Raw genomic sequence first — 26565 nt, 5'->3', positions numbered from 1 at the left:
GCGACCGAGTTGGCCGTGAAAAAAGTCCGCGATAACAAATTTGTTATCTAGGCGGTGTACCACATTCTGCCACTCTGCCATCACATGGTCACATGACTTGGATCTATACTGAAAGCAATGATCGAATTCTCAAAACTAAATGCCATAAAATAGGATAGATTGATAGATATTTAAGTAATTATTTTATTTCGGACATCCCAACGTCAATGAAAGAGGTTCATACTAAAAACTCGCATTAATTCTAAGAAAAAAAGAACAAAATGAGTGGAGTAGTAAAATCGATCATGCAAGAGAATTGTATTTTTCAAGTAAAAATTGGAGGTCAAAAAGTTCAGACTGCTTAAAATTGACCGTCTCAAATATCTTAGCTCGAACCCGTATTCCTGATATCGGCAATCTTCTCACTCAGCGATCGAATGTTTTGCGCCCCCATGATGTCCAACACAGACACATCCGCGCTAAGCTCCTTCTTAACCCACGAGCGAAATTCCATGGCAACCAGTGAGTCAATGATGTTGAGACCAAATCTCTGAACATCGATCTCAGAAACCGGAATGGCAAGAAGTGCTGAAAACTTCTGCACAATCCCATCCGACACCACTTCCACTGCCTCGTCAAAGGTACTTGTGGATGCTAGAAGAGCCGCAGTGCTAATTATCTTTTCTTCGCCCATTTCATCCTGGCTTACTATTATAGTAGAGCGCTGATGCGTGAATAGCGAATATTTCAGGTAAGGGGGAACCTGAATACCGTTCTGACGGCATAGCTCTGCTGTTGGCAGACCAAGAACCAGTTGCGATACCGGCTGGCCCGCATGATTCTGCCCTTTGTCATGACGTGAATCGATCATGAATTCAATCGCACTGTGGACCTCGCTTTCTTTGAGTATTTGATAGAGGTTTCCCAGCCGGCCTGCCTCATTTTGAAGATTCTCCTCGACCCAACCGACATTCGATACACTGCCGAGGTCGATGACAGACGCCTTCATGCCACGAGCGATGCGATACGCTGCAAGCGCATCTTGGAATGTATTTCCTGCCGCATAATTCGCCTGACCACGATTGCCAAAAATCCCGGATACCGAGGATAACATGACGAAGAAGTCTAGTTCAGACGGAAGAAGCTCGTGCAAATTCCACGAGCCTGTGACTTTGGGTTGAATCGCAGCTTGCCAGGTATCCAGGGACATTCCCTCAAAGGCTGCGTCCTGAATAAAATGTCAGTATGATATATCACGGTTTTATTATTGAAGAGCCTGACATACTTTTAGAACCATGGAGCATTGAATGCATCCTTTGATGGGAGGGAGTATCCGATGGCAATCGTCCAGTACGGTGCGTAGGCGACATCGATCAACCAAGTCACAGGCAAAGATATGAGCGTCGCATCCGAGCCTTTCAAGTTCCGAAACCATTATTTTTACTGCTTCAGAGTACTTATTCGACCGTGACAGGAAAATTAGACTCTTCGCACCTTGCGCAGCCATCCAGAGAGCGGTGCTACGCCCCAGCCCACCAAGGCCCCCAGCAAGAATGTAAGACGCCTTTCCATCGAACTGGAAACGAGATAATTGTTCTGGAACAATGGGAATGAGGTCGTCTGGGCCTGGGACGAAAACTATTTTCTCAGCAGCTTCTTCGCTTTGGAGAGTCTGAATGCCGCGCTTTATTTGAGAAAGCGGCAGTATGTTGAGAGGCTGGACCTGTCTGAGCTTTCCTTCAGAGTACAAACAGAAGATCTCTTCAATGAGTTGTCGAACGATACTTGGTCGATGGCTAATAAGGATTTCAAGATCAATGTTAGAAATTGAGAGCGTTCGAAGAACTGATGCAGGCGCCTGCGTCAAATGTAGATGGGAAGTATTTCCTGACACATCTATGAAACGACCAAATTCTTTGATGCATGAAAAGGACTCTTGCTGAACTTCACCCGTAAGTGTATTGAATATGACATCAACTCCAGCACCATTGGTACGTCTCATGAGGCTCTTGGAAAAGTCGAGACTTTTGTTAGAGAAAAGGTTAGCTTCGGGTATTCCATACACATCAGTCAAAAATGCCCTGCTCTCAGCGGTGGAAACAGTTGCGAAAATATTGGCCCCAATCAACTTGGCGTATTGGATCCCAGCTTGACCATAAACATCCGCACCAGCATGAATCAAGATTGTGTCACTGGAAGATAGCTTCGCAACGTGTCCGAGGCCATATATTGCAGTGACAAAAGCTGCTGGCAGACTGGCAGCAGTCTCCAGGGGGATATTATCTGCTATCTTGATAGCAACCGCCTCTTCAATTCGCGCAAAAGTCTGGAAAGACTTATCACCAGTGCTACTGACCAGTAAAACCACCTTGTCGCCGGTGGTCAGGCCTTTCACTGCGGGTCCGACCTTGGTGACAATGCCAGCCGCCTCGATAGGTATATTCAGGCTATCAAAGCTTGAAGTCACACCAATGGCACGAATCTCAACTAGGATCTGGGTTTCGGGTAGTGGATTGAAGTGCTGGAGATCAGTGATCCAACGTGGATCGATTCCGGGCGCGAACTTCTCCAAGCAAACGGGGCGCTGGATATCATTGATGCGTAGCAGGTCGGGTGGAGGGGCTTCAGATTGCAAGGCCAAAAAATTGTTCGCAGCATCGAATGTTCGAAGTCGACCAATATGAATGATGTCGTCCCGTAGCAAGTATTCAGCGTGTCTATCATCCCTTTCGTTGTTGGTGAACTGATGCTTAACAATCCCACAAGTCCAGACTGCCACATCCTCGGGCGGGACATGCTGACAGTCTGAAACTGTAAGAGTGACAATGTTTGAACCGTCAGAATCTCTTTCCGAACGAATGGTGCGGAGTAGACCCAAGCAAATACTCGCAAGTGGCAATTCACTTGAGTCCGGAGTAACCCAAAGCAAGTTTTCACAACTCATCAACATGTTTTTTAGTGCGTTGTACTCGTTATTCTCAATGGCCGTGAAAGTTGGGCTCTCGATATCGGCGAGGAATATACACATGGAGCCTTGTAAAGAAAAGTGAGCAAGCTCGTTGAGTTTTAACGTGATAGTGTTATATGTTCCAGCGTCCTCAAGAATCTGGGTTATACAATCGGCGATGTCGAGTGTTTTTGGTCCGGAGGATACAATATAAACATTCTGTGGCGTCTGCTTCACATATTCGAGAGCGGTGGAAATTATGATACTTTGCCAGCTCATATCAATATTTTCGGAAGAGGGATACTCGATGTCAACACCAGAGAAGCCTGAGTCAACGAGTAGTGGCTCCCAGGCGGAAACGGGAATATAGGGGCACCATCTTCGAATGGGCTCGTCTCCAAGCCACCAACCGGGAAGTTGACCGAATGCAACTGGGTACCATAGAAAGTCTTGTCTTACTCCTTCTTGCATGATTAGCTGTCCTCCAGGACGAAGTAACGACCGCAGTCTCCGCAATGTTGCAGTAAGATCAGAGGTGGCATGGATCACATTCCCAGCAAAGATTAGATCGTAGGAGTTGGCCTCGAGACCTTGAGCAGCAGGCTCTTCTTCAAGATTGAAGACTTCAAACTTCATAATTTCTTTCCAGAGGTGGAATCTATCTTGAGCCTTTCTGAAGAAAGCTGAAGATATGTCTGTAAAGGTATAACTTGCAATACTCCCATTCAGTGTGTCACATCCTGGTGAGAGCACGTCAAGAACCTCCGCAGTCAAACTTCCAGTCCCCCCCGCCAACTTCCAGAATTTGCAACTGAGACTTTTGATGGCGAATCAAAGACAGGTGGCTTCTAAGGTATTGAGGCAGATTGTCTAGACGAATGATCTCGTTGTATAACTGTTCCATCAGGCGATCTTCATCGAACATCAAATGCAGTGGATCTTCCTCCTGTCGTATAACAGACGCAATATTTCGTCCCATTCGAACCGTCAGTGCGCCTGTCGCATTCTGATTTGCAACTTCTTCAAAAATAGCGTCTCTCAGGAGCTTGTCATGCAAGCATGTTTCAAACTCGACAAGCGACAGATGAATGATCTTGTCACTTAAAAGATTCCCTTGTATATGCTGCATCCAGTTAAAGAACTTGCGGAGATGAGGTTGTAGGGTCTCAGTATCAATTTCCCCCAGCGTGCTCAATGCCTCGATGACAGATATCATGGTGACCAACTGGAGACGCTTTACCCACAATAATTCCTCATCGTAGTCTGTGGGGCAGACTTGGATCTGAGCCAGCGTGCATGCTGTCTCCGAGTCCAGGAAATTAACATCTGGCTTCCATTCAATTGTGTTGCAAACCTGACACCCAGGAGCATCTTCCATGTCCTTGTCGAGTGGTGTGAGCTCAATGTCACTCATGTAAATACAATGAGCCTTGGAACTGGAATCGAAAATTCGTATTTGACCTTCAAATTTCTCAGAGGTTGAGGGTTGTACCGATGCACATCCCTCGAATCTATGACCAGGAGTAGAGTTCAAATCGGCAGATACCCACATATCGCGGATGAATGTTGGAAGTCTGATATTTTTGAGGGAAGGCTTCCTAGTGAAATCCATCACAGCTGCGATCATCATGTGGATCATGCTATCCATTGTGGCGGGATGAATTAGGTGCGGATGCGCGTAGTGCTTTGGCATAGACTCTGCAATATCGGGAACAGTCACCAGGCCAGTCATCTGCCCCAACTGGCAGTCTGTGAGCCGCACATCGTGAAGATTGCGGAATAGTGGACCAAACTCCAACCCCGATTTTCGAAGCGCGTCGTACGAATTCGAGAAATTTATCGGACGGTTGCAGGTCTTGTGAACACTGTTATACCTGCGTCGCAATTCTTGGGCTTCGGTTTTGATTTCTTGAGAATTGCTCAAGGGGTCGTCCGATGAGCTTTCATCAACCGAGATGAGACCAGTACAGTGCACTGTCCAGTGCTCACTTGCCTCATTGTACGAACTGACATTGAACCGGCGCCAAACCCTGAGCTCAGAGGAGGATTCGGTCGACATTGAGACGCAGACTTCCATTCCCTGCTTGGTGTCCGGAATAATCATTGCTCGACGAATGGAGACTTGGCGTAGGTGGAAACCAGTTATGGCCTTCTCCCCAACCAACTGCCGCGAAGCTTCAATTGCCATCACGAGATAGCCTACACCTGGGTAAACATGGTTCCCGGCAATCTAAAAATCATGAGCTGAGATCTGAATTTGATAGAGTCTTCTTGCTTACCACATGGTGCCTTATCCAGGGATTTTCTTCCAGTCTCACGAAATGTCTCCAACGTGGTGCATTGGCATCCCAATCCATTACAGGAGCGCCGAAAAGATCATGACGCGGGAACTTGCGAAAGCGAAGATTTTTGCTCAGTCGACTTTCGTAAAGTATCCTTTCTGCGTGCTTGAAAGAGTACGCCGGAAGATCAACCAAAAGCTTAGCCTGAGTATTTGGGTACTCACAGGAAGCCATGTTGACTTTGTGGATGTCAATTTTGTATCCACCGCTAGAAAGAAAGCCAATCAAACTAAGTAAAGGGGTCAAAGTTGGATCAGTTCGGTTCAGAATGGCAAGGTATTTGGCCTTTCCTTTGCTAAACTCTGACGACAAGGTATCTTTGATCGCACTTTGCAAGGTCGAATGGGGTCCTATTTCCACAAAGTATGAAAGGTTGGAGATTCCACCGGACTCAATATGTCCTGAAGACAGAACGCCTTTCATGCCGTCGGTAAAACGCACAGGGGAAACCAGATTATCCACCCAGTATCTGCTCGGCAGGGGGTCTTCGTTTAACTCTTCTCCGGTGAGAGTCGAAAACATACGAACTGGGTGTGGTAACACAAGGTATCTGCCAAAGCCCAAGCTTCCCATAAGCTCGAGGTATTCATTTGAAATACTTTCCATATGCGATGAATGATAAGCATTTCGAACCTTGAGTTTCCGCGCGAGCACGCCGTCGTTATCCAGTATGGCCTTTAACTCGTCAATAAGAGCTGCGCAGCCTGAGACGGTGTTGTTTGTAGGACTGTTGGAACATGCAATCCTAAGTTCGCCTTGGAGTCTTTCCCGGACGGATTCGATATGGCGGTTCAATTTCGACTCCTCCAGACGTACGGCCATCATTGCTCCATTTGCTGACTGCTGTCTAGACGAAAGAGCTCCTCGAAGATAGGCGACCTTCCATGCAGCTTCACGCGAAATTTTGCCAGAACAATAGGCCGCTGCAATCTCACCTGATGAATGGCCAACCACTCGTGTCGGAGATATTCCCCAGCTAGCTAGAAGCTCGACCAAGGCGACCTGAAGTGCAGTGCAGAGCGGCTGTGCGATCTCAGGAGAGTCAACCTTTGACTGTGACTCAATTGCTGCGTGTTCCACTAAGATGTATTAGCCCGGACCTCAGAAGCTCTTATCACGAGATCGTTCTTACCAAGCAGTGACCAGCCACTTCCAAGGCTTTGAAAATAGTCGGAAGCCTCCTCCATTGCACGTCTGAATACTTGGTATTTGAAAAGCGATTTCCCCATTGCGCTGTACTGCGCTCCCTGTCCGGAAAAGACGAAACAGACGTCTGGGGGCAACTCCGCCCTGGTCGGTTTTGTGAAATTCCCCTCCACCAAATTCCACTCGAGTTCTTTGGCAGTGGAGGCCATTAAGAAGCTCTTCCAAGAAAACTTGGAGCGCCGTGTCGAAGTTGTGAAGGATAGATTTCTCAGTAGGTTGCTGCTTTGCGCTCCAAAAGCATTCCGCTTTTTGACATAACAGGCATACGAAGATGCAATGCGCTTAACGCCATCTTCGTCAAATGCAGTGAGAAGGAAAAGTTGTTGATTTTCCATTGGCACTTCTGGAATTTCGCGGACTTGGACTGGCTTGATCAAAGGAGTTGTTGCACCGCTCTGGACGAGGGGTGTCTGAGCGATGGGTGTTTCACTAAAGTCGACCTCGGTATCATCGCTGTCAGATTCAAACCCAGTAAGCGACATGTTCAAACCCCCATCAGCTTCGGGAAGAAGTGAAAGTTGACCGTGCAGTGGTTTAAATGGACGAATTACGGTGCTAGTGTTGTGTGAAGCTTCGAGGCCACGCTCATCAAGATAATGGTAAGCATCATCAAGGATACAGTGTGCATTTGTCCCTCCAATTCCGAATGAATTAACTGAAACTCTTCGGAGACCAGAAGTGGGCCAAGGGATGCTTTCCGAAGGGAAGTCAATATTCCATTCCTTCGCCAAAATCTCAGGATTCACCTCCTGCAAATCGTGGTTCGCGGGGATAATACCGGACTCAAGGATCAGGATGGCTTTCGCGAGGCTTGCCACACCAGAGCATCCTTCCGTATGGCCAAGAGTTGATTTTAGTGACCCGATATGCAAAGGCCCATCTCGTTGACACTCAAATGCCTTCGCAAGTGCTTTCACTTCGATGGGATCACCGATTCGGGTTCCAGTCCCATGAGCTTCAACAAACCGGGTATCTTGCATAGTCAGACCAGCTCGCTCATAGACTTTTCGTATCAGAGATTCTTGGGCCTCGCCACTAGGAAGAGTAATCCCGGATGTCCGACCATCTTGGTTGACACCTGATTCACGGATCACTGCGCGAATCACATCTCCATCTCTTATCGCATCTACTAGAGGTTTTAATATCACAGTGCCAACCCCTTCACCACGAGCATATCCCTCAGCACGAGCGTCAAAGCTGAAGGAGCGGCCTTGGGCACCAAGAAGACCATGGTGGCTGTGACCAGTGGTCTCGAGCGGGTTTTCAAGTATACTCACGCCACTCACAACAGACTGGGAGCTTTGTCAGTATACTCAGTACGATCCGTGGGTGAGAAAATGACATACCATGGTTGTCTCACGGGATCGTAGGCTCTGGACAGCCAGGTGCAGAGCAACCAGACTACTCGAACAAGCCGTGTCAATAGTCATACTGGGTCCTTTAAAATCGAAAAACCAACTGACCCGGTTCGAAATAATCGAATTCGAGGCACCAGTAGGCTTGTACTTTACGGTCGTCTCGGGATCTGAGTTGAGGATCCCCAAATAGTCATGATTGAACCCACTGACGAATACTGATGTATTGGATCCGATCGCACGGGCCAAGGGGACGCCGGCATTCTCGAGACCATGATACACGTTTTCCATCACCAGCCTCTGTTGTGGGTCCAACGTGAGCACCTCATTTTTTGTAATGTTGAAGAAGGACGAATCAAACTGGGCAGGGTCCTCAGCGAGGAAGTGCCCTCCCTGGACATGGAGCTTTGAAATTGCTAGCGTTAGTAAATATTACCCCCTCTAGAGATCCCAACAATTTATGAAGAAGATAAAAAGAGGGCAAAGGGAATTTTCAACGTACCGTGCCTCCATGTTCAGGATCTGGATGATAAAATGCCTCGGAGTTGAATCGTTCCTTTGGAATGGGAGACCATGTAGAACGGGCCTCTAGCAAAATGTCCCGAAGATCTTCCATTGAAAGAGCATCCTTTGCAAATCTGGCAGCAATACCAATTATTGCAATAGGCTCGACGGCATCTGAAGCAGGATCGTCGAGATGCCACGATTTTTCTGACGATGGGTTCATGATATCGTTTGAAATGAGAACGGATGAAAGGTTTCAAGGATATCCCGCGTAGCAAAGCACCTAAGAAAGCGAGAAGAGCTACAAGAGATAAGTTTCTTTTCTCGAAAATATTTTCAATTATAAACGAGACTGGGAAATAGAGATCATATATCGAAAAAAGGCACAGCTAGTAGGTGCAATGCGAGTCACAGCTGGGAGGGGCTGATCAGTCGGCTGGGATGAATCCGTTCACAGCACTCAATTTATTGATTGGCCGGTTGAATTGTCCATTTCTGGCACCTCAGTTTGCTCGATTACTCCATCAAAACCGCATTTCTTATCAAAAGTACGCGTTATTTCGCCGTTATCTGTCCTAGGTTCTTGCATTGGGCGGGGGTGAGGTTAAGCCCACGTCATAGCGAAATCATTCCTTCTTTCCTCTCGAAGCACCCGCCCATCTATTCGGGGTAGTGAGTATTTACTTTTGGGGTCACCCAATCTCGACCCAATATTGAAGCAGACCAGGGCATCGGGTGCATCTTTTTTCCGGTTCCCTGGACAAGCGGGGAAGATTGCGCCAGTATGCATGCCACCGCATGAACGCCCCCAATAGATCTTTGTCGACGAATAGCATTGCCTGTCACTCAACGGCTGCATCGGCGGATATCGATTCTCGGAATCCCTGTCAATAAGCCCCTCTTTCATGCCCATAGACCACCTTGGTGGGAGAGTATGCTAGGGCGACTCGACAAAGGCCCGGAATAGCCAAAGCATACGTGCTTAAGGGTATGGCCCGGCCCATGACCGAAGCTAATTCGAGAAGAAAAATCCTCAATGCTGAGGTTTCACTAACTTTACCCTTTTCGAACGAAATAGAAGCGCAGCCTCGCCTAGGCTACGTATTTTGGACAAACAAATCGATCTTCTCCACACCATGGATCCTTCCGCTAGCTGGTTTAACGCCTGTCCAACCGTTCGAGGGCAGTGCCCGTGGCAAACAACATACGCACGATGCAGAGTCTAGGACTTTAGCGTGAGATCCCATCAAACTATTCATGCTGTCCCACACCTCAGAGCTAACCATACGCCTGTGTTTGGCCGTTGCTGCAGCTAAAAAGCGCCACCCAACATCAAGAAGTCACAATCCACGAATAACGTCTCGTTGGTCTAATTCAATCGATCGCCCAGCCGCGAAGGATTGCTCCGCTGGCACATTCTCGCCACCACGTGAACGGTGTGGATGCAGCCTAGGTCACTCTATTGTTGACTCGCGCAAGGTCAGCTATTCCAAAATAGTCAACAGACAAGGATGAGAACGTGCTAGCTGCAGCCAGAGGTTTCCGCTTCCTTAATCTGAAGCTCATTATTCGGCATATGACACGCCTGTCTCCTCTTTCCAATGTTACCTGAGCGCCAAAGCTCCGAGACGGCTCAGCTGTGAGATGGCAGACTGTTTCTCAACCCATCTGGCAAACATCAACACTAGCAGGGTAGCCGGGGTGTAAGTGGGAAGCTACGAGAACCAACACACACCGAGGCCATTGAGTGGACAGTTGCAACACTGCGGTGGAAACTTATGTACAGGGTGCTTCGCTTTTCTTTGTCTTTGGCGGGAACTTGCATCCGTCCGGGACAACGGCCTAAAATCATCGTCAAGAATGGGACTTTCTTTTCCAGACATCTTCAACAAAGCAGACCGTGATCCTGAGCTGGATAATGTTTCCGGAACAAAGAAACAGAGCTGATAATCTACAATGTCCATAAGGGGAACCTTGGAATATAACACATAATAATCTTCATTCTGACAGCGGGCAATCAAGCACGAAGGGCTCTTTGACGTAGGATTGATGGTATATGGAACTTAGTAAAGCTTACAAAGCATTAATAATATCATCAGCCGCCTTTTCAGCCACCATATAGGTCGAAACGGCAGTGAACGTTCCAGGGATACGTGGGTAAACCGACGCATCAACAACACGCAGCCCCTTCACACCACGCACACGGAACTTTGAATCCAATACAGCCATAGGATCGTCATCAGTTCCGATAGGGCATGTGCACGAAGCATGATGGCCCCAAGAAGTGTTCTTGATATAATCGTGGATCTCTTCTTCCGAGTTCACATCCTTGCCGGGTAAAACTTCTTCAATCGGAACCAGCTGGCGATGGAACGCATCACGAGCAACTCCGATCGCCTCGGTGATTGCCGTCAGGTCCTTCTCGTAGCCGTCGCTTCCGGTGTCGAAATAGTTGAACACGATATCTGGCATGTCGAGCGGATCGGCCGAGCGGAGGGTCACAGAGCCGGCGGTGTTGCGTGGGTGCGCTTTCAGAACAGCCCACGACCACCAGTCATGGCGTTCAGTGATGTTAATGCTGTAGTCGGGGAAATAGCCGCGGAAGTTTACGGGGCCTCCAAATACGAAGGCGTCGTAGCTGTCGTCTGCTGTAACGCTGCTCTTGTAGAACATAGTAGCAGCGAATCCACCAGATGAGTAGATACCACGGTTTCCTAGGATAGGGCTGTTAAAGCGATCCAGGCAGGGGTCCTCTTCGCCATTCACGCTAAATGTACATCCCTTTAGTGCGATGAAGTCCTTGGGCGTGTGGCCTTGGACGGCAGTTTCGTAGTGGTCTTGGAGGTTTGTGCCGACGCCCGGGAGGTCGGACACGACGTCGATGCCAAATTTGCGGAGCTCTTCTGCAGGTCCGACACCACTCAGTTTAAGAAGTTGAGGGGAGTTGTAAACGCCGCCAGAAATGATGACTTCGCGAGACGCAGTAACACTTCCAGGTGTTCCCTTTCCAGCAGTTGCGGAGCGAGGGCTTGCGCGGTAGAGGTATTTGCCATCCAAGAACTCAACACCGGTAGCACGTGGTGTAGTAGAATTGTCAAACATGATCTTGGTCGCGTGGCAGTTGGTCCTGATATCCAAAGGATACTTCTTTGAGCCATCGGAATTTTTGGCGCCGTGGACAGCAACCAGGAACTCACGGGGGCCATTACGCTTGCTGCCATCAGTGGCGATGGGGATTTGATAATATCCAGGAGAAGTATCACGCGACTTAGCATCGCGATTAGCGTCACCAGCGAGCAAGGTTCCAATGTTGAAAATCGAGTTGGTCTGGTTTCCCAGAGCAAATGCACCTCCAAGAAGCATACTCAGCAACTGTGGATCTTCCAGAACAATACTGACGGGGGCCTCTTCAACACCTAGCCATCCATCATAGCCGTGGCCAGGAAGCAATGGCAGGGCATACTTGTTTTTCTCCATGCGCTCGAAGTATTTTCGCATGTTATCGGGAGACCAGGAACCATCGCCAGTGAGGGTGGAGATATAGTCAAAATCCGATTCATGGGGATAAACCGTGATTAAAGCATTGTGTGCGGTACAACCACCGAGAGTGCCAGTGCGAGGATACAATGTACCCTTCATAGTCGATCCCTTCGGGGGATTGAGTCCTGTATATTCCTCTCCGTCGGGAGTCTCGTATGTTGTTTTGTAATCAAGGGCCTGGCGGGCCTCATCCGCGTAGTGACGAACGAAAAAGTTCCAGGCCATGGCCCCATCTTCAGAGGCCTTGGCGGAGTAGGCTGGCACAGTATAATTATCATTCAATCCCTGGTCATCGCCAGCTTCGATAAGGAGCGTCTTATGGCCGTGAAGAGCAAGTCGGGCAGCAAGGGGGCCACCGCCAGCACCGGATCCAACAACGACATAATCGTAGCCAGTCAATTCCACCGCGGCACTCAGGCCCGCTGAAAAGGCAGCCAGGCCGAAAAGCCGTGAGAATAGCATATTGAAGTGCCTGTTTGCAATTGAGTGTGGTGGTTCAAAGGAACATAGGAAAAGGAGAGGACGGGTAAGACGATGAGTCCAACAATTGCATTCTAAATATGGACGGACCCATCGGAATTAATATGTACCCACCACATAACACAGGAGAACTAACGAGATGATCAAGTTTATGTCTTAGTGGAGCTGGGCGCGGAATTGATCAGAGGTGAGCTCGCTGTCTGACAGGCTGAATGGAATTTCCAAGCGAAATGAAATCCTAGATCAGATCCAGCAAACACCCATTCTGTGCATACAGATCCACCACGAACCCTAGTTAAGGGTCATGGCGAACCACAAAGCTTGAGTGCAGCGACGATCGGTCCCTTTTCAGTTGGAGCTGACGAGCTAGTCAATCGCTAGTCAGTAGCCACGCGGGACTCTGCGATCGGACAGCAAAATTTCAATGCCAGCCGAGGTTGATGCACTAAGCTGAGTGCTGAGGCAGCAGAGTATGTACAATATGTACGTCTGGATCTCAGGTATCAGGGACCTTTGCTTTTTTTTTTCTTGTTGTCATTGTTGTTCTTAAGAGATTTCATTTGCCGATTGTGGAGTTGATGACCCACTCCTGGACGCGAGATCTTGCATTGTGATATCATCCAGTCCTGTGAGCTTGGCTAAACTCTGCCAAGCTTGGAAGGAAAATCAGATGGCAAGATATCATGCTGCTACAATCATGGCAATTTTAAGGTTCGTTGCTTATTCTGACCCATTGTGTCTAGTATTGATTGTCACATGAAACCGGCATTAAAGTTGTGTCATGAAAAATGCCGTGTCGATCCCTCAAATAATGCGGGTCACCAAAGGCGTTTCGTATTAGCCAAATGGTCACGGCCCCGCCTCATTGGCACTTTTGCATCAATGGTTCAAGTTTCAAACGGATATCGTCGAGGTGTGCTACTTTTGTTTCTGACTCTCGGTTTCATCTATCATACCTATTGACTAAATTTGAGGCGAGATGCTTCGGGCTCTCTAGATCGAACGATATTCAAGCTCTAGCCTCCCTCCTTTTCTAGATCATGGCCATATATACATTCATCATCATCTTTCTTCCCCTTCGTTATCACTTACCTATATTTCCGGGGTATCAATCACTAGTCAACTTTCTTGCTAGAACCCTCCTTCTTTAAAATATAATCACCACCCCTCCAAGCCTTGTAAACCCCATACAGTCCACTAAAGGGCCACACATCCCAAAGAGCCCGCTTAACCATCCCTTTCCACCCTGATTCAAACTCCCCACGGTGCGCGCCAGGAAGATCCGACTCGCGCACACGAACCTTGTCAAACAAAGTTGGCAGATGCTGGGCATGGTATTTCGTGCGGAGGGCATCGTACCCGTCTTTCTTATAGATATCCCAGAACTCCGACTCGGTGTAGTAAGTATGCGCATAAAGCCACTTCTTTCCTCCAAGGGCATGGACCTTGTGCTCGATGCCGCGGTTTTGAGCCACAAAGCCGGACTGTCCAGCTGCTGTTGACGGACCCCAGATCCCAAAGTTCATGAGAGTCGTTCGCTCGGCGTTAGTCGATTCTGACTGCGTCTCCGATTCTTGCCCTTCAATCATCAGTCCGCCTGCACTTCCAGGTCGGAGGGGACAGAGCCAGAGCGGATATTGTCCGAAGTTCTCTGGGACGTCGAGCCAGTCCAGAAATTCCGCTGCGGTGGATATCGGCACGCCGACGTCTTGAATCACGTATTGTCTGGCAAGACCGCTCACATGTAGAGCGTGGTACATGACTCGTGTGTGCATGAAATAGTCAAGTATCCAGCGAGTGATGAAGTTAAACGGCGTGAGAAATAACTGGAACGCATACCGGCCCATCCAAAAAGCACCTCTATCGTAGCGAAACAGGTAGTCTTGAAGTGGAATGTAATCGATTGCATCAGGTGTAGAGAAATCTTGTTGGCTTAAGGTCGAACGGTTGGCAATTTTCTCGGTATGTAAGTAGAACCACTGATCTCGCGGCCGAGTGAACTGTTGGACGGAGCCGTTGCGCGGCTTTCCGTCTACTTGTTTCCCAGCACAGACGACGATTTTCGTTCGCGAATAGACGATGCCATCCAGATACTCTGTCTCCGGGTCCACGCTCGCTTTCTGGAATACTCGTAGCGCATCTTTCATATCAGAGCTAACATAATACTTCAATTCTACCAGGGGCTGGGCCTTTTTCAGGCGGACCTCTAATAATGTCACGACACCCATGGTTCCGAACGATGAAGCCGCGCCCCAGAACAAATCAGAGCGTGATTCATGAGCCGAGTCGTCGTTCTCGCTCTTCTGGTCGTTTCCGACACGGTCATTATACGCCTTCACGATCTGACCATCTGCAAGCACTATCTCAATCCAATTGACTGTATTATCGAAGAAGCCCTCGCGAAAAGAGCTACTTTCTCCTGAAGTTCCGGAGAAGCCGCCTCCAACGGTAATTCCCGGAAACTCCATTACCACCAACGGGACGAGGCCCTTTGCCTTTGTGGCAGCGACAAGAGAGTCCATAGGAACATTGGGCTCCACGATTGCAGTACAGCTATCTTCATTGATTTCCAGAACCCGGGTGAGTGCAGCTGTGCTCACCGTGGTGGATGGGGAGTGATTGGCTGGCCGGGTACTATTAGTCGAGCCATGGTAGATGCGAAAGGGCTGTTGACGACGGTGGAAATCGGCAACCCGATCCGAGATCAGCTGTACAGCAATTGAATGGTCCATCTCCACCGAATTCCGATCGATGCGAGAGTTGGAAGTGCGGAGTATAACTGGGCTGATTATGCGGAGTTGTCCGTGCCTGCAGGCGGTGAGAACAGTCAATATCAATGGTCAACATCAAGTATCGAGGAGAACTAAGGTTGTACAACTAGTACTTGATTGATACTCTATTAGTATTCATGTTTATCCGGACTACTGACCCATTGTCTAAAAGTAGCATTACCTAGGTAGTGGTAGAGCAGAAGTGGCAGTGTGTATCAAACACCATCTATGCTAGGTCCGAATCTATACTTATGCTTCAATATACAGAACTACAGCTCATCTTTGGGCTCGTCCGCCGACAAAGGAACTGGACGGCCACTATCAACTCCCAAATCAACCCCAATCTTCTTGCGCCACTTCTGCCACAAAGCAAAGAACTCCTTCTCCATGCCGCTCTCCATCTGATCCGGCAGAACAACCACATACTCAATGTAAAGATTGCCCGGTTCATCCTCACCCTCTTCATGATGATCGTGCAAATGACCCTCCGAGTAGAATGGCATGCCCTCACCAACAACCGTTTCCACCGAAAAGGGCTGTACAACTTCCCCACGCTTCCGACTCAGAGCAACAACATGACCATCAAGGTGTGTAACATTCCTCGTCCACTCTCCCATCCAAGCCTCTCTCAGCGAAAGCATCTCCTTCCAGAACAAATCCTTCCCTTTTCTCCGGAAGAAAGTCCCATCAGTCCTCTCCTCGTCACTCGCGCCAAGCGCAGGCTCCTCCTCATCCAGAACGACAATCAGATCACCCGCAACCCAATCAGGCGACTCGTCAGCTTCGTTCTCAAAAACAAGCCTCGTCCCCTTACCCATACCCGGCTCAATCGAAGCAGAAGTCTCAACCCCCTTCTTAACAACCCTCTGCCCAGCACAAACAGGACAAGGATTCTTAACCTGCTTCCCTTGCCCACCGCACTTATCACAAGCCATCTGAACCTGCTGGAACATACCGGGGGCAAGCATATGTTTCTGAATCACCATACCCCGGCCCGAGCACCGGTCACAAGTAACAACTTCCCGATCCTTCGACCCCGTCCCCTCGCAAGAATCGCAAATCTGCTGCTTCTCAACCAGGAAATTAATTTCCCGCCCATTGTAGAAATCTCGCAGTGGCAGCGCGGCCCGAACTTCCATATCGGGTCCCCGTCGCGCACCAGGCGCGTGCCCAAAATGGCCCCCACCTCCGAAAAATCGCGAGAACAGGTCGAACGGGTCGTTGCCGCGGCCGCCGCCCGCCGAGCCGCCCTTTCGGTGCTGCTCGACGCCGTCGTGGCCGTATTGGTCGTAGATCTTGCGCAGGGAGCTGGTCGAGAGGACGTCGTAGGCGTCGGCGATTTCGACGAATTTCTCGCGCGCGGTTTCGTCGTTGCTGGAATTTGCGGTTTGATTAGAACTTGAACTTGAATGATATTGCTTGGATTGAATTCAACTGCATGGTTGCTGCGTAGCGAATTTGTACTCACGGGTTCTTATCAGGGTGGTATTTCTTGCTGAGGGTACGGTATGCGCGTTTTACATCTTTGTCGGAGGCGGATTTGTCGATTCCGAGGATCTTGTAGTAATCTTCGGCAGCGAGGACGACGACGGCAAACAAGGCGACCGCGATGAGAAGGAAGAGTCGTTGGAGATACATTTTCCAAAGGTGTAGCAGCGATTAGCTGCGGCGGTGTTGCGGGAGTAGAGCTCCGCTGCAGCTAGATGTGGCTGTCCCGCGTTATGGTCGGGGGGAAGGAGTGTGTTGGATTAAGTTGGATTGAAGTATTAGGTCGACATGAGTGGAATGGGATTGAGGTCCCGGTAGACTTGAATCTTTTGCGAGAGATCAAGAGTGTTCGGGTGAACTTCAACTCAGTCGTCAATCAATCCGGCCAGATAGTCCTTATCGCTGGTCACGTGGAAGTATAACAAGCCGGGTTGTTATTGACGGAATATTTTGGCAATGTCATCAATGATTATATTTCATTTTATTGGACACAAAAAACAATTCACATTACTAGTATTTCAAGGTTCGTCTAAGCCATTCAGGCATGGCCACTTCCACTCAAACGAACCCCATTTGTTCTCCTCTTCGGGTTTGTTTGCTGTATACCAGAAGGGTGCAATCACATGACTGCGTCTTCTATATAATGCCTCAGCATCCTACTAGCTATATTCCTTTCTTCAACCATCCACCTACCAGTGGGCACTGGAATTGAATCCTTCAGGTTCTTCATGCCCCGTGCTTGGCTCCCATACTCAAACTGGTCGAGTTTGTCCTCTGGCATTCCTCTCTTTCATTCATTATGGGGCGCGTAGATACATATGCCATCCATGGATGTAGTACGATGGGTCTTGTCGGATTAGTTGCGGAATGAAGATTACATTTTGAGTTGTCCACGGACAATGATGATAACATACATGTTGGATATAATACACTATGTGCTCTTCATGCAGCAGCTAATGGATCCGGCAGAACCCAAAATATCGCATGTCGTACGTTTCCACGCGCTAACTACCAAGTGCTGTGTGTTTGTACCACTGCGTTCGAACATCATGTATTGAAGTGCTCTTTTAGCAGGTAGCAGTAGGTATGCAAAAAAAAATCCTTGGAAATAATAGAAACAAGTCAAATTAACTTGTACAAATATCAACTAGTACCAATACCTGATTAACCCAATCACCATCCCATTCCATGTCATAAATCATAAACCATACCCGCAGGCCTACCATGAAATTGAATCCCCGAGCAGAAATCACCGAGGTATCATCGCGAACCCGCAACATCAAAAATCTCATTCCGCCAGGTCAACCCAAGTCCATGCGTCTCATCACCATCCTCAATCGCCTCCTGCGCACGGGTAGCCTCTTCATGCCACGTCTTAACAATACTCCCCGGAGCATAAACGTCATGGAAAACCCCACTCTTTAGAGGATCAATACCAACCCGAGCCTCCACGTCCGAGTCCGCAGGTTTGAGCCGAGCAAGGACGGCTCGTACAAAGGTAGCCAGATCCTGCGGGTTAGCGATGCGAGTTGCACGGAGCCGCTCGCGCGCAAAGATAAGTTCCCTGTTCAGAGCAAAGGCCGCGGCGACGATTTCCTCGGCGATTTTCTTCTCCAGCGTGCGGCGGACGAGGTGTTTGAGGAAGGGTTTTGTCAGCCAGAGCAGGAAGCGCCATTTGCTTTTTGAGACCTTGTAGTCTAGTTTGTGGATGCGGACGCGGACGCCGCGGAGGGTGAAGATTTGTTCGAGGCTGTTGCGGCCGACTTCGATTTCGAGGGTTATGTCGATGCCTCGGCGGTCTAGGTAGAAACTGGCTATGCCTTCGTCTTTGAAGTAGAAGAATAGGCCGCTGTGGGCTTTGAACCAGTAGCCGAATTCTTCGGCGCTGATATTGAGGCCTTGGACTGTTACTGTGAAGACGGTTTTGATGGCTGTCTCGGTTCGTTTGGAGTGCTTCTTGACGACATCGATGTCGTTTCGCGTGACGAGGTGCAGTCGGTATGGGAGGAAAGAGGAGAAGTTGACTGTGCGGCCGGGCTCGAGAATCAGGTTCTCTAAGAGGAGGTCCATCTCCGGCGCGGAGATCTCCAAACGTGGGATTGGGATGTACTGGATGGCTCGCAGGAGAACGGGGAGCATGACGTTGACGATATCAGCTGGAAGATCTGCCTTGTGGTCATTGTAGGCTGCTGAGGCATCGTGGTAAATCTTTTTCGTCGCATTGATTAATTTGGACACTGCAGGGTCATCGGGTACCGACCGCAAGGCTCGCTTGGTTTGTGCTAGGAAGTCATCCAAGTCCTGGCGCAGATGTCCTTCTGACCCGACACGCTCGGACTTTTGCTGTAGCTCGTCGAGTTTCTCAGGGGCGTAGTTGAAGAATTCGGGGTCGGTGAGCATGTCCTGGAGAGAATTGCCCGCTTCACCCATCAACCGTTCAAACTCAGGGTCTGAATTAGCATGTCGTAGAAGATTATGGAATTTTTCTTGCAACTTGTCCCATTCCTTTGCACTCCCAAAGGACCGCAGCAGACCCCAAAATTGATCGACCGCTTGCTTGAGATCATCATTGATTCGGAGATCCTCTTCTGCAGCATCCGCGGTGACTTCTGCCGCGCTGGCGTAGACAGCCGCATATCGCTTTACCAGCTGTACAATAGTCGAGACGGAATCGTTATAGTCAGTTCTTTCGCGCAGATTTTGCACTGTTTTCTTCAACCGATAGAGCAATGTCTCTCGTTCTCGACCGGAAAGATGCTGCCGGGCGCTTTTTACAGCATCCTGGCCTGTATGAGCCGCGCCTTTCCCCGCAATATCGGCAATATGGCTGAGTTCCTCTTTCACCTGCTCCCCCGACAATTCCCGACCCTCATCGGCGCCCGCACCCGTCAGCGCCTGCTGTTCTTCTTCCGAGGGCTGCACTTCATCCGCGACCTGTTTTGACGCCTCTGCCAGTGATGAGGCGGTATCTGCAAAGACCTGGCGGCCAACGGTCGCAATGTCGTCGACGAAAAGACGGAAGTCGGCATTCGTGAGGAGTAAGCTTCCCACAGTACGGAAACTATCATATGCTACGTATCAAGCACAATATAGGGTTAGCCAGTACGCCATGGCCAGGACAGACACAGGAGGGAAGGGGACCCACCAGCTTTGGTATCGGCGCGTGCTTTCACATGGGCCGCGTGCTGGGATATGCGGGACTGATCCACCGAGACGCGGGCGCGGGCGAGATGCCAGAGGAAGTTCTGGAGATTATCGGAGGCATTCTTGTCGTGCAGAAACTCGATCAAGGTGGTGATCCAGAGACGCGCGTCGCGGACGAGTTGGCGGCCAACGGAGCCGATGTCTTGATTGCGAAGGTTGAGAAGGTCGGAAGCGAGAAAGGTGCGGAGATTGGCGATTGCTTGTTCGGTGGTAGGGAGATAACCTTCAGAGAGGGCGCGGAGCATCTGGTAAGAATGGAGCTTCTGGTGGAGCTGACGCTGACGGGCAGTGTCATCCTCGTAACGAGGAGGAGGGGCTCTGTTTCGCCCGGCATGGTGGATGCGGCAGACTCGGAGACCGACAGAAACAGCAACTACAATAATCAGCAGAAAAGAGAGAATGGTTGGGAGTAGCGTGTGTACTGTGAAAGAAGTGGAGGTGAAGTGGGAGGGAAGTGCAACAAGTGCAGTCAGCCTGTTTTGCGGATGACGACACCGTTGAACAGGTACTACACTGTATACTTGTAGCCTACTTATAGTATACTTATGTACAATTAGGTACTCTGGTACCATCTAAGTAGATTCCACATTACATCAGATAGTATACTACCGATACTCGTAATAAACATAGTATAACTATAGTGTAGATATAGCATAAATAGTATGTCACTGATGATCGGCGGGTCTGGGGAAGCTCCCAAGCTCTCCCACCAACTGGCCAATCAGATTGCAAATTAGGGCTTTCCCTTCCACTTCCACCAGGGCACTTAGTAGGTACCTACTAGTAGGTATTTGTGGCTAGGTAAAGTTCATTTCTGGATTTTATTCTAGTGCCTACCTAGATAGGTGCGCAATCTCGACGTTCTCCCCCCCTTTTTTTCCCTTTCTTTTCTGATATATATGCTTGAACAGCACGTAGAAGTTCAAGTTGAGACACACAGCAGGGGAATCTGTTGTCTCCCGGACGAGGTCGGACTCAGAGCAGCACACTACGATTGATGGGAAATTGAAACTAGGTAGTAGTACCTAGTACTAGGTACGTGGATCTTGTCCGAAGATGTCCCGGTGCCCACTGGCAGGTGCTCCGCTGATCAGTCAAACATGGTAAGAATTGAAACTTCGGCGCTCGGATGTCAGCTGCATACAAAGCCTTCGCATGTGAGATAGCTCATATCATTACTGATAAACAGCCTGTATTGCAAGCTGAGCTGAAAGTGCCAGTTTATAATTCAAGTTGTCAAGCCCTGTAGTATACCTCTTTGTGTTCACGTTTACTGGCCAAGCTTCAAGTTCTAAAGTCAGGTGCGCCGAAATTTCACTGGCACCTACCTAGGTACGAGGCACTGGCAGTTGTTTATAATTTTCAACAACTTGGAATACTCTACTAGTCATAATGCTGGGCGTACTGGGTTATTTCTCGGCCTCCGACACTAATGCATACCTAAATTCAAGTTGAAGTCTCTTAATCATAAACTCTACTACTAAATAGTAATAGTTTCTATGACGAAACCGAGAATATAAAGACCCGACGCGATTCGCTATGATTAAGAGATATCTGCTTTCAAGAACGACGATGTGTTACCTTCTTTCATACCAAATACACCGGTCAAACTAGAGGGAACTCCACTCTATCAAATCGAGCCCGAAGGAACAGGCAGGTCCGGGGTAAAGATCGCTGGATTGCAACAATACCAGAACTCGGGTTACCCACTGTAAGAGAAAACACTTCATTAAGTGATTCTTCCCAGGCAATTATTAGCGCCATAGTCAAAGCTAATGACTCGTTGGAACCACCCCAACGATAGGGCTGTAGACTGGGGAAAGCCTAGGAGAAGCTTTCCATAATGGATAGCCGAGACTCTGTAAGCCAATAGCCTCACCGCTAGAAGGCGGCCGAGCAGGCGACCCAGGGAACATACTTTCAGCCAATTCCAACGCCTTGGTTAATTTTTTTTTCCCTCCTCATTTTTTTTTGGTGCTCGCTGCGCACCCACCTACGTAAGTATCATCCCACGCACCGGTCGCGCGGTTGAATAGAGGGCGATCACCCGTTTCTCCACCAGGCTAGACCAACCGGATAGATCGCGTGGGCAGGTTTTATGCAAGCTTGTTTGTGACCTCGGATGGATGAAAATGGATGAGAATAGGTGTAAGTTTGTATTAATTTCGCGCATCGTGTTGTGTCTCGATGATCAGTATTCTGTGGAATATTTGCCCAAAAATCGCGCAAAAGGTATGCATCTCATAGACTCTCAACTGTAAGGCTAGAGATGGAAGGCGGCATGGCGGAAAAGAAAGGAAAAGGTTGAATTAGCCAATCATTTTACAGAAGAAGTCCCTGACAATTCACTATTAATAGTAGCGTGAATTTTCCACGAGGTTGAAGAAAGCTTGACCCCTCTAGTCATGTACCATAATGGGGATGATTGACAAATAGAAAGGAATCGCAATAAATAAATAAGTCTTTTACTACATATGAGGTGTACAAATACGCTTGAATCCTTTGTTGGGAGCTACACGACATCATTATGCACGGCATTTGAGCAAGGGGGCATTCCGAATTTAAATGACTCGCTCAAAAATCACGCATGTAGGGGGCTGAAAAGGAAATGAAATTGGAGAAAAATACAGAAAAAAGGAAAAAGGAATCAACCAACCTGGAAGAGTGTACTCCGGAAAGGAAAAAAAAGAAAAAAAACTCTGCCTGGAAATTCGCCATTCGGCGGGTTCTACCATTCAGAGTGCCGAACGGCAATTGTCAACGCGGCCAACTTGGAACATCTCAACCCTCCACTTTCGGGGAGTATGGGGGGGGGGCAATGGGGGCTACACCGGGGGCCCAATTCTATTTTCCCATCGTTTCCGCCCGACGATATTCTCATCAGGTACCTTCCGTGTTCCTTTTCCTATCATAGATTGCAAACCTCACACGGCAGGCTCCGCACGCCGTCTCCCGTACGGAGATGCCCTGCTAGGTATAGTGTGGCCCCGCTCGAGTTAGGGCTTCTGGAACTTCGATCCCTGGTGGTTGCTGACCAATTATTGGTTTTCCCCCCCCACCCCCTTTGATGGACTCGTACTTAGTGCTCGGAGTTTAGCCTGTACTCAATTTGTATGGATTGGCACCGAGAAGATCCACTTCGGCACCAACTGCGGCTCTGGAAGCTCGCTGAGGTGGAGACCCTGTCCGTCGGCGGATCCATCGCCGTGTCTCCCCGGCCTATGTAGCCACTCACAGCCCTGTATTTCTATTCGGAGAATGCAGTTCGAGACCTACCGTGTACTCTACTGTCCAGTCTTCAGTCCTGCAGAGAACAGCATGATAGACTCCTCACACGGGACCCGCCATACCGTGTATCCCTCTTCACGCTGCAGCAGCATCCGGGATGGTCCCTATGTCTCTCCCTTATACCAGCAGACATGCTGACGTTTACTGGGTACAAGTTGGTTGTTCTGAAGCGTACTTCGTACAATTACCCTCAATCCAGCCCTGCTCCACCCTTGCTCAAGCTCCCCGATCTGATCCATTCCACTCCGCGCGCAACGGTTCGCTACCATCACCGAATATCCACATCTAGGTCCCACGCCGCGACCCCTTCCCAACCCCCGAATCTTTCCGATTCTCCAAATCATGCCTCGTCTTTTACTGAGCCTTGACCGTCCTTCCCCTCTTGCCGTCCCGGCGGATTCTCATTGCTCGGAATGTCCTGGATGATGTGCGCTCGTGTGTCCCAACGGACGCCTAGTGTGTTCCGCGCACTTAAAACCATGCCACGCTCGCCTCGTCTTCGCCTCTCTTCTTTCTATCATTCTTCCCCTTCCGCGACAAGTAAGCTTGCACGCACTCAGTCAGACACAATGGCACGATTTTCTCCTCAACAAAGCCGGCCCGTCCATGCGACCCCGTTCATGAACCACTCCAACACTCCCTCGTAAGTTTTCTCATGGCATAGCACCATATCTTTCTCCGCAGAGATCAATCAATTTACTAACCTCGCAATGGCTTTTTTTCTAGTGACGCCAACTATGACACCGCCAACCCTTCTTACATTCGCAAGTACCTGCGCACATACGGCCTGACTCCTCCTCGCGCCGAGAGCTACGAGACCCAAAAGACACGATGCCTGGCCCAGCTTGGTCTGAAGAACACCTCCATCGACAAGTTCCAATATCTCAGCACTCTGCGCAAAAACAATGTCCACCTTTTCTACCGCCTGGTCACCGACCACCTCAGGGTACGTCAGGAATTCCCCATAGAAAAAGAGTCATAGAGTCATAGTGGCCATCACTTTCATGTGATTGGACCGCATGTGCTAGTCACACTAGGAAAGGGCACTAACAACCCCTGCAGGAATTGACGCCCTTGATCTACACTCCCGTCGTTGGCGAGGCCTGCCAGCGCTGGTCCGAGATCTACCAACAGCCCGAGGGTGAGTTAAATTAACCTAGTCCCATTGGGAGTGGTTCCGAGGTTTCGGAAGCGCATCCTTCTTCCCCACGAATTCAAACCGGAGTTAGTGCTAACATGACTCAATTTAGGCATGTACTTGTCATGGGAGGACCGCGGCAATCTGGCTGCTGTCATTGCCAATTGGCCCCAGCCCAATGTTGAGATCACATGTATCACCGATGGTTCCCGTATTCTCGGACTGGGTGATCTGGGTATCAACGGTATGGGTATCCCCATTGGTAAATTGGCGCTTTACACTGCCTGCGCTGGTATTCGTCCCGAAGCCACTCTTCCCTTGACTCTCGATCTCGGAACTGGCAACAAGACCCTCCGGGAAGACCCGCTCTACATGGGTTCTCGTCGTGACAAGATCAGCGCCGAAGAGGAGCGCGAGTTTATGGATGAGTTGATGTCTGCTCTCACCGAGCGCTGGCCTGGGTAAGTCAAGTCTTATTTTCTTCTTCCTGCATGTCCATTTTCGTCACCTCGTGTCCCCATCGTGTGTTTCCGGGTAGATCTGATCCACTTATTCCCCCCGGTCTTACTCGCTCTTCCCCCTCATCTCTCCGCATGGACTCCCCTCATTCGAAAATCATTTCCCCATCGCTTCCCCTCGCAGGGCTTGAGCTCGGCTAATCGAAGCTTTTATAGTATCGTCATCCAATTTGAGGATTTCAAGAACCCCTTCCCCGCTCTGGAGCGTTACCGCGACACCTACACCTGCTTTAACGATGATATCCAGGGTACTGGTGCCGTTATTCTCGGAGGTGTTATCAACGCCGTCAAGCGTTCCGGTCTTCCCTGCAAGGACCACCGTGCTGTCTTCCTCGGTGCCGGCTCCGCTGGTGTTGGTGTTGCTAAGCAGATTGTCGAGTTCTTCATCCGTGAGGGCATGACCGAGGATGAGGCCCGTAACTGCTTCTACCTTGTCGACACCAAGGGTCTTGTCACTGCTGACCGTGGTGACAAGCTCGCTGACCACAAGGTCTACTTCGCTCGCCAGGACAATGCTGGCCAGCAGTGGAAGACCCTCGAGGAGGTCGTCAACCACGTCAAGCCCACCATTCTGATGGGTCTGTCTACCATCGGCGGTGTCTTTACCCCCGAGATCCTCCGCAACATGGCCGACTGGAACACCGCCCCTATCATCTTCCCCCTCTCCAACCCTTCCTCCAAGTCTGAGTGTGACTTCGAGTCCGCCGTCAAGAACACTGATGGTCGCTGCCTCTTTGCCTCCGGCTCTCCCTTCCCTAACTGCACTTTCACCAACTCTGCCGGCGAGACCAAGACCTACTACCCTGGCCAGGGTAACAACATGTATGTCTTCCCTGGTATCGGTCTGGGTAGCATTCTGTCCAAGTCCGTCCGTGTCACCGACAGCATGATCTACGCCTCCGGCGAGTCTCTATCTGCTGCCCTGACTGCTGAGGAGCTTGAGCGTGGTCTGCTCTACCCTGACATCACCCGCATTCGCGAGGTTAGCATCGTCGTTACCCGCAAGGTTATTCGTGCTGCCCAGAATGACAAGGTTGATCGCGAGACCCACCTCCGCAACATGTCCGATGCCGATCTGGATAACTGGATCAAGTCCCGCATGTACGACCCCCACACCGAGGTCCGCGAACTCGAGCGTGAGGTCGGCCACCTGCTCTCCAGCCTGGGCAACCTCCCCCCCCTGATGAACGGTTCCCCCACCGAAGAGAACGGCTCCAAGCTGTAAAAAAGGTCTTCCTTGACCACCACTTTCTTGCGGTCTTCAGGACTGGATCTTGTCGATGGCGTGATCTCAATTTTAGTGCATCTGTTCCTTTGTTCTAATATCCGCGCCAGGCTCACTGCGTGAGAACCCCTGCACCTCTTCATCTTTCAGCGTTGTTAATTTTCGGACCGGGTCATTTTTTTTCTTTTCTTGTTCTCTTTTTTTTCCACCACCTTTTTTTGTTTGCCTTGGTCTTCTCATGGAATACCCTGCCATCACGTTTTATTCTGTCGTATGGCCCTGCATTGGTAGGATAGCAAAATCATGAATGAAAGCAAATACATTATCCACATCTCCTCCAACGAAGTAGTAAAAGAAGTAGAAAGGTTATTGGGCCTGAACCCGTTTTAAATATCTAATCTATTCCGTGGCTAGCCGTTCCATCTGTCCTTCAAGTTCGGGCCGAGGTGACTGTCAAGTTCTCCATCGATGTAGTCAGCCTATAAAGAATCTAAATCATCGAACACTGCAAAGACAGTCGCTCGAGATTTATCTATCCAAACAAATCATTAGCCACGTCAGTTTTCTATATTGAAAACTC

At 49.5% G+C, this 26565-nt stretch overlaps 6 protein-coding genes across 6 annotated transcripts; 1 reads left to right on the top strand and 5 right to left on the bottom strand.

The window, feature by feature from the left end:
• Nucleotides 1-364: 364 nt before the first annotated feature.
• Nucleotides 365-8556, bottom strand: N7533_007694 (type I polyketide synthase; the record flags this gene model as incomplete). The annotated part of the gene is made up of 7 exons (XM_057104344.1): nt 365-1207; nt 1265-3609; nt 3689-5156; nt 5206-6347; nt 6401-7766; nt 7821-8234; nt 8332-8556. 7 exons carry the CDS (start codon nt 8554-8556, stop codon nt 365-367), a joined length of 7803 nt encoding a protein of 2600 aa, XP_056959301.1.
• A 1850-nt stretch (nt 8557-10406) lies between these two features.
• N7533_007693 (GMC family oxidoreductase) lies at nt 10407-12335 on the bottom strand (the record flags this gene model as incomplete). Its single annotated transcript, XM_057104343.1, has 1 exon — nt 10407-12335. One exon carries the CDS (start codon nt 12333-12335, stop codon nt 10407-10409), a length of 1929 nt encoding a protein of 642 aa, XP_056959300.1.
• A 1133-nt stretch (nt 12336-13468) lies between these two features.
• On the bottom strand, nt 13469-15085 carry N7533_007692 (FAD-binding oxidoreductase; the record flags this gene model as incomplete). The annotated part of the gene is made up of 1 exon (XM_057104342.1): nt 13469-15085. The coding sequence occupies one exon, from the start codon at nt 15083-15085 to the stop codon at nt 13469-13471; it is 1617 nt and encodes a 538-aa protein (XP_056959299.1).
• A 308-nt stretch (nt 15086-15393) lies between these two features.
• On the bottom strand, nt 15394-16762 carry N7533_007691 (uncharacterized protein; the record flags this gene model as incomplete). Its single annotated transcript, XM_057104341.1, has 2 exons — nt 15394-16498; nt 16593-16762. The coding sequence occupies 2 exons, from the start codon at nt 16760-16762 to the stop codon at nt 15394-15396; spliced, it is 1275 nt and encodes a 424-aa protein (XP_056959298.1).
• Nucleotides 16763-17872: 1110 nt separating this feature from the next.
• On the bottom strand, nt 17873-20187 carry N7533_007690 (uncharacterized protein; the record flags this gene model as incomplete). The annotated part of the gene is made up of 2 exons (XM_057104340.1): nt 17873-19683; nt 19737-20187. Coding segments are annotated over 2 exons (2262 nt in total), but the record flags the coding sequence as incomplete, so codon positions are not given.
• A 3486-nt stretch (nt 20188-23673) lies between these two features.
• N7533_007689 (NAD-dependent malic enzyme) lies at nt 23674-25985 on the top strand (the record flags this gene model as incomplete). Its single annotated transcript, XM_057104339.1, has 5 exons — nt 23674-23747; nt 23831-24050; nt 24167-24245; nt 24355-24703; nt 24917-25985. The coding sequence occupies 5 exons, from the start codon at nt 23674-23676 to the stop codon at nt 25983-25985; spliced, it is 1791 nt and encodes a 596-aa protein (XP_056959296.1).
• Between the last annotated feature and the right edge of the window lie 580 nt (nt 25986-26565).

The sequence above is a fragment of the Penicillium manginii genome (genome assembly GCF_028828005.1).
Source record: "Penicillium manginii strain IBT 31320 chromosome Unknown utg000005l:1.0-5665137.0:1.0-5668048.0, whole genome shotgun sequence".
Taxonomy (NCBI): Eukaryota; Fungi; Ascomycota; class Eurotiomycetes; order Eurotiales; family Aspergillaceae; genus Penicillium; species Penicillium manginii.
The sequence above is the reverse complement of the archived record's forward strand: the minus strand, read 5'-3'. Positions and strand labels throughout refer to the sequence as shown.